The following is an 8,021-nucleotide window of genomic DNA, read 5'->3' as shown; positions in this document are numbered from 1 at the left end:
TTCTCCATTTGCTGGCACAGCCCATAATTGAAGTTGCACTGCCTCTTCCCATTGTATTCTTCGATCTCTTCCTTTATTAGCGCAATGATTCAAGCTGTCTCTTTTTCTCTGTTATTTGCAAGCTAGAAAATAAATATAAAACTAGAAAACTATAGATTAATGACAATATTTATTTTGGAGCAGCTTTAAATCTCCAGGCTAGCTGTTCCACCCAAAAGACGTGCCTAAAATTCAGCGACGGGATTAATCACTGTATTTGAATGTAAAAATTCTAGGTATGCCCAAAAAAAATAAATGACAATATTTATTATTTTCTTGTTAAAGATGATATAATTCAACTTGTTGGGTCTTTTTTATTTTAATAATACAAGCTAAATATATTATTATACGAGATTAGTCTTTGTATATATAATGATATACAATTTTTAAGGCATTAATCATTATTGATGTTAATAATACTTGATACTATACAATAATGTATATTATTATTATTATTATTATTATTATTATTATTATTATTATTATTATTATTATTATTATTATTATTATTATTATTATTATTATTATTATTTGTACCTGTAGTATCAATACGATGTCTATATCTCCGAAACAACCATAAAACTATACATGATTGTAGCGGTACTATCTATCTCATAAATTCATGCGTTAAAAACATTGAAATTTGTCCTGAAATGGGTTATTGAGTAAGTAAAATATAACTCGCATAGACTTAAATTATTGCCAATATCCTCTTAAGAATATGAAAAATTCAAAAATACCCATCATCTACACTCGTGACCTTTATATCAAATAATACCCCCACCATGGTCCACACAACTGTGTAAACTATACTATCAAATAGTGTACATTCCGTTAATATATTAAAAATGTATATTGTATTAAAAAAAAAATACATTATTTGAATACCGAAAATATATTAATTATTTTGTATAATGTACATTTAATACACAAATAATATATTTTTAATATATTAAAAATGTCTTTCTTTTTTTTATACAATAATTTGACAGCCTTAGGCTTATATGGTACAACTTTTTGAAATTTTATCCAAAATATTGCTGCAAGCTTGTAAAGTCGATCATCAATTCATCAGTCATCACTGATATAAACCTCTCCATCTCTACTCCTAAAATCAACCTTCAACTCTCTCAGCTCCGGCAGAACAAACAATTCTTCGCCGGAATATAATGGCGCGTCTCGGCGACCCGACCGCCCATTCTAAGGCAAAGAAGAAAATCTTCCTTGCCGTTTTCGCCTCCTGTCTCCTCGCCGCCACGGTGATCGGAGTTGTGGTGGGAGTAAAGTCCCGGAAAAACAACTCCGGCGAACGCGCCGCCCAAATCCACCCGCTCACGGCCGCCGCCCAAATCCACCCGCTCACGGCCGCCGCCCACGCCATCGTTAAATCCTCCTGCACCGCCACATTGTACCCGGAGCTGTGCTACTCCGCCATCGCCAACGTCTCCGGCGTCAGCGACAAGGTGACGAGCCAGAAGGACGTCATCGAGGTGTCGTTAAACATAACGACCACGGCCGTCGAGGAAAACTACTTCGTCATCGAAAAGCTGATTAAAACCCGAAAAGGACTAACGGAGCGCGAGAAGACGGCGTTACACGACTGCCTGGAAATGATCGACGAGACCCTCGACGAGCTCCACGAGACGGAGAAAGACCTGGAGGCGTACCCGAACAAGAAGACGATAAAGCAACACGCCGACGATCTCAAAACCCTCGTCAGCGCCGCCATAACCAACCAGGAGTCCTGCCTCGACGGATTCTCCCACGGCGACGCCGACAAGCACGTGCGCCAGGTCCTGCTCAAGGGCCAAGAGCACGTGGAAAAGATGTGCAGCAACGCCCTAGCCATGATCAAAAACATGACGGACACCGACATTGCCGCCGAGGAGATGAAGTTGGCCCGGACGACCGGTAACCGGAAGTTGTCGGAGGGAAAGTGGCCGGAATGGCTGTCCGTGGGGGACAGGAAACTGCTTCAGTCGTCCACAGTGACGCCGAACGTGGTGGTGGCCGCGGACGGAAGCGGGAACTATAAGACCGTGAGCGAGGCGGTGGCGAAGGCGCCGGAGAAGAGCAGTAAAAGGTACATAATTAAGATCAAGGCCGGAGTTTACAGAGAAAACGTGGAAATTACGAAGAAGAAGACTAACCTAATGTTCATCGGAGATGGGAGAAAGAACACCATCATCACCGGTAACAGAAACGTTAAAGATGGCAGCACCACCTTCCATTCCGCCACCGTTGGTAAGCCTATCTGAACTCCCTTCATTTTTCTTTATTTTAGTGGATGAGAACTGGATTGCACATTAATGGCTATATGGAAGTATGTGTTCCATCCCAACTAAAAGTCTAAACTAATAGTTGGATTGCACATTAATGACTATATGCTCAACAAAAATAAGTTATAAGCTCTATCAAACAGTGTTCATAGCTAACTGATTTAAAATCATAAATCCGTGACAATAGATCAATGTTATTATGTAACATTCAGTTTGGTCCGATGTCGAAAACTTCACCATCAATAATGAAATGTGTACTTTTAAGATAAATTATTATTTCAAATTTAATTGATTTTTTTGGTACAAATAAAAAAGAAAAAAAAATTGTTTAGTTGGAAAAGTAGTAGGAGGTGCATGTGCTTGAGAATTGAAAAGTTGATTAGGAACTTTCTTTTGTAGCTATCATCAACAGTTTCATAATATTCCACTTACTCCATTAGTCATTACCTCCCTCCAATAATCGACTGTCCTTTTAATTTGTCTTTTATAGTTTTTTAAAACTATCTTGTTTATTAAGAAACAACTTTTACAGCATCCTACGTACGAAATCATATTTTGTGTTTTGTTGATTTGTAAACAAAAAGGTGCAACTTCGTCCAATTTTTTATTGGTGTATTGTCTATATAAATAAGAAATTTTTATTGTCTTTTAATCCATTACATATTGTGTTAAGAAATATTATTTTTAAACGTATCATAAAATCTTTTACTATATTGATTTTTTTATTTTTTATTTTTTTGTGAAAAAAAAAAAAAAAAGAAAGAAAATTGTCGTGTGATAAACATTAAATCTAACAATTAACAAGATTTCTTTTCAGACAAAACGTAATCCACGCAGTCTATCACCAATGGGTGCTTTCCAGCTGGTTGAGTTGATTTCTGCTATTCTATATGTGATTAGGGACACTTTGTTTGATTGTTTTGCTGATAGGAAAATTTCTGTCCTTTTCTTTATTTGATTGTGATGGAGCATACAACTTTTTCTTTCTCCCTTTTCTTTTTTCAAAAAATATAAAAATAAATCTATAACATTGGATTTTTCTTTTGTTTGAATTAAAGGCATATGCTATACCCGACAGTAAATCTTTGTCGGATTTTCCTTAACCTCTAGTTTAGATACTAAAAGAATGACAACCATAACTCAGACAAAATGACTAAGGATATAAACTTGTAATTATAATTTCACAAGTTTGAATTCCAACATTCTTAGTTTGAGCTGATTTACGATGTGATTTTGTCAGCTATGATCATAGTCAAATTTGTTTGCTAGCTAGGCGGTTAGGGTCTCAACGAATGAGAAATATGTGCTTATGCGGGTTTTCTCGTCATTCAAAAAATAATAATAACATTTTTTTGCAGCTGCGGTTGGAGAGGGATTCTTGGCTCGAGACATAACGTTTCAAAACACGGCGGGGCACGAGAAACACCAGGCAGTGGCTCTAAGGGTGGGGTCTGACCGGTCCGCATTCTATCAATGCGACATGCTGGGCTACCAAGACACGCTATACGTGCACTCCCTGCGCCAGTTCTACATCAACTGCCTAGTAGCCGGCACCGTCGACTTCATCTTCGGCAACGCCGCCGCGGTGTTCCAGGACTGCGACATCCACGCCCGCCGGCCCGGCTCAGGCCAGAAGAACATGCTCACCGCCCAAGGCCGGACCGACCCGAACCAGAACACCGGGATCGTGATCCAGAAGTGCAGGATCGCCGCCACTTCTGACCTGAAGCCGGTCCAGAAGAACTTCCCGACGTTCCTGGGGCGGCCATGGAAGGAGTACTCAAGAACCGTGATTATGCAGAGCACGATCAGCGACGTGATTGACCCGGCGGGGTGGCATGAATGGACCGGCACTTTTGCGCTCAACACTTTGACTTATCGCGAGTATCAAAACACTGGGGCTGGCGCCGGGACCTCTAAGAGGGTGACCTGGAAAGGGTATAAGGTTATGACTAGTTCCAGTGAAGCCCAGACCTATACCCCATCGAACTTCATTGCTGGTAGTTCTTGGTTGTCATCCACTACTTTCCCGTTCTCTTTGGGCCTATGAAGTATGAACCAATTTTTTTTTTTAAGTAATTAGTGTAGTCCATGAGGTTTTTCTGAATGTTTGTTTGGGGGAGTTGTTGGGGTGCGTGTTCTAGGGTGGCCTTATGAGTGGACAATAATGATCATCATGTCAATCCTGTTCAAATAAATGATATTGTTCAACGTTTTAATCCCAAAATCAATCTAGTTTTACTCTTTTGTTTGAGTATAATAATACTTTTAGATTGTATCTTTAGTTTTAAAGTGTTCCATATTTAATTGTTTGTTTTATAGCAAAATTTGCAATCGCTATTTGATTGTGTGCTCTGTCTGAAATATATTTTGTGACTCTTGTCAACAAATGATTATAGAGAGTATATTAGTATAGGTTGTGTGCTCTGTCTGAAATATATTTTGTGACTCTTGTCAACAAATGATTATAGAGAGTATATTAGTATAGGTTGCTTATAACTGATTGACTTAAATTGATAAGACCAATAAACAACTTCCTATGATGTTATTAATATGTGTATATTGTACTCGGTTAATATCCTTAGTATTGGGTAGCTATGCCTAAAGTCAAACGCTCCCGACCTTAGTATTCGGTCAATTTGCTTGGGTTATGCTTCTCTTTGACAATCATGTCCCATGCTCGAGTAAATAGCTTAACGTGAAGGCCTTTTTCCCGATCACAATCCGGTCAGAAAAAAACATATTGCCGCTTGGGAAAATATGCTGATAACCTTTTATATGGGATCACTGGTATAGTGTTAAATAATATAGTATTTGTTCATGGTCAAGTACAAATTTTATACTTGTATTACTTAAAACCTAGCAAGTTCTAATTCGTGCACCATTATATTACTTAAAACCTAGCAAGTTCTAATTCGTGCACCATATCAATGCATCATCATTTGTGGAAATCGAACCCACGTTCACATGGTTAAAAGCCACATGCTCTACAACTGAGCTAAGATGACCATATATCCCCAACCACTCTTAATTAACTGTTAACGACAAATTGATTGATTTAACAACCTAACTTACTCACAACTATAATTGTGGTCATGTATCTCAATTATTATTTTTTAAAAAAGTATATATATTTTTAAAAACCAACCAATAAATGATTGTATTAATGAAGCAAAGCTGCAATCGAGTCAAGAGAGATAGAATCTCAATACATAAACTGGTCCTGAGAGAAGGCTAAAGAAGTTAAAACATGCCTAGTAACATAACTTAATGAGCAATAAGTAAAAAATGCCATTAAAGACCTACATTCGTCCATTACGACCCCAACATAAGACATTAAAATTAAATTAATTTTGTGTAAAAAATTCCAATATTACAATTAAGTCAAGATTTAAAATTGATTTTTTTTAAAAAAATATTTTTATTGTTTTTAAAATTATTTGTTTAAATTGAAAAATAATGGTTGCATGTATTTCTTATAAAATAATTAATTTCATCACAAAATGTAGTCTTTCATTTTAGGAAATTGCAGAATTTTACAATTAATAAACATTTAAATCTCCAAATGCGCCAAGCGCCTTATGCTCAGATGTTATATAGTGACCTTTTTTCAGGTGGGAGGTCATGAGATCGAGTCTCACATAATATAATGTAATAGGGTCGGTAGTATTCAAAAAAAAAAAAAAGAATAAAAAAATTTCCCAAAGGCAGTAAACCCGATTTGGCAAAGTATTCAAAAAAAGAAATAAAAAAATTTCCCAAAGGCAATAAACCCGATTTGGCAATGTATTCAAAAAAAGAAATAAAAAAATTTCCCAAAGGCAGTAAACCCGATTTGGCAATTAATCATTAATTGTACTAGTTGATTTGAAAGGATAATTATATTAGTTGTTTTACTAGTATTTGCGCCCGTGCGTTGCACGGAATGAATTTGTTATAATATTTTATAAATATTTAGATCGATATACAATTGTATAAATTATAACATCGAATATTATATAATATAATTGAAGAATTGAGTTGCACCGATTATGTTTTCTGATGTTATCAATGCTTGAATTTGAGTAAATAATTGCCCAATTAATAGCTAACGTGTAGATATACGCATTCGGTGCTGCAACTTTAGAGATTTTATATATCAGTGTTTAGAATTTGTATTAATTGGGCTAATTAGCTCGTTGTCTAGCAATTCAGTTATAGAAATTATTTATACGGAAGATATATTTTCTATGTAGATATATAGCAATTTTGTCATCTTTATATATAAAAAACCATAATATCAATGACTTGAATTATACATTATTGAAAATCTCTTTGTAGACAACATTGGTAGTAGTAACACAATTTTATCCATCCTCGTCTAGAGTTAAAATCACCAAACCATCAGGATGGGTGACTCGGGAAAAAGTCACATACAATTAACCGTGATTAAAGACTGATTTTTTCAGTAATAACTCAACGTGAGTTAGTGTTTGACCCTGACTTTTGTTGATAGTCGTGGCATATGCGAGCATCAACATGAGTTGTTTTCGTTAGAACTTGAAGGGCAATCTCGTATCAGAAGGGTGAAAGACATTTTAATTGAAGATTTTACTTTTATTAATAGTATAAATATAGATTGGTGTCAATAATAATTAATAAATTATTATTTCCTTATAAAATTACATAAAATTTCAAATAGATTTTCTCATTTATTACGCAGAATTTGTTTCTGTTATTCTTACAATTATAATGGTTTAATTATTCTCAAAATTTGATAACCATTTTTCTTTTTTAAGTTGACTTTAATTTGTGATAAAAATTCATTAGATATTGGTTAATTTTCATATAAAATTTTGTTACCAATTAAGCTTTATTAATTTTTTTTATCAATTAATTAATATTCACATTAATGTGGGCGGAAATGTTGAAGATGTGAATTTTACTTTTATTAATAGTATAAAGTAAATAATAATTAATAAATTATTATTTCTTTATAAAATTACGCAAATTTCGAACGAATTTTCTCATTTGTTACGCAGAATTTGTATCCATTATTTTCACAATTATAATAATTTAATTATTCTCATAATTTGGTAACCATTTTCTATTTTTATGTACATATTGACTTTAATCTGTGGTAACAATTCATTAGATATTAGTTAATTTTTATATAAAATTTTGTTACCAATTAAGCTTTATTATTTTTTACTAATTAATTAATATTCATGTTAATTTGGGCTGAAATGTTGTAAATGAGGATTTTACTTTTATTAAAGTCATTTCACTAAGAACCTGGAGCTTGTGGTTGAGTGGAAGGGACACATCCATCCTTATTAACCAAAGGTGAGCAACTTTAAATCTCCAGGCCAAAGCATAAATGATATTGCAATAATTAATTTATTTATGATCATTGGTTCACATATTTGATTTATTTATTTATTCTTTAATTATTCTCGTTGTAAACATAAATGATATTGCAATAATTAATTTATGATATTTAGCAAGTTGTATTTTTTTTAAAATATAAAATTTTCTCATGTTTAGGGATTTAAAAATATTTTAGAATTATTTTTATTAGTAAGTAATTTTATTTTTAAAATATTTTTCAGCAACCCAAACACTCCATTAGTCTATAATAAAAAAAATGAAAAATAAAAGTTATTTCATTAAGAAAATTAAAACTAATTAAAGTAAATCTAATCATGCTATATTTATTTGTAA

At 34.0% G+C, this 8,021-nt stretch overlaps 1 protein-coding gene across 1 annotated transcript; it reads left to right on the top strand.

Annotated features, from left to right (window-relative positions):
- Positions 1-1,072: 1,072 nt before the first annotated feature.
- On the top strand, positions 1,073-4,602 carry LOC109190621 (pectinesterase-like). Its single transcript, XM_019341150.1, has 2 exons — positions 1,073-2,283; positions 3,677-4,602. The coding sequence occupies exons 1-2, from the start codon at positions 1,209-1,211 to the stop codon at positions 4,366-4,368; spliced, it is 1,767 nt and encodes a 588-aa protein (XP_019196695.1). The 5' UTR covers positions 1,073-1,208; the 3' UTR covers positions 4,369-4,602.
- The last annotated feature ends 3,419 nt before the right edge of the window (positions 4,603-8,021 follow it).

This window comes from Ipomoea nil, unplaced genomic scaffold (genome assembly GCF_001879475.1).
Source record: "Ipomoea nil cultivar Tokyo-kokei standard unplaced genomic scaffold, Asagao_1.1 scaffold1576, whole genome shotgun sequence".
NCBI lineage: Eukaryota > Viridiplantae > Streptophyta > Magnoliopsida > Solanales > Convolvulaceae > Ipomoea > Ipomoea nil.
This window is presented reverse-complemented; position numbering and strand designations above follow the sequence as displayed.

Coding starts and splice junctions, on each gene's coding strand:
- LOC109190621 (XM_019341150.1), top strand. CDS start 1,209: ATGGCGCGTCTCGGCGACCCGACCGCCCATTCTAAGGCAAAGAAGAAA. Junction 2,284..3,676: donor CTTCCATTCCGCCACCGTTG/GTAAGCCTATCT, acceptor ATTTTTTTGCAG/CTGCGGTTGGAGAGGGATTC.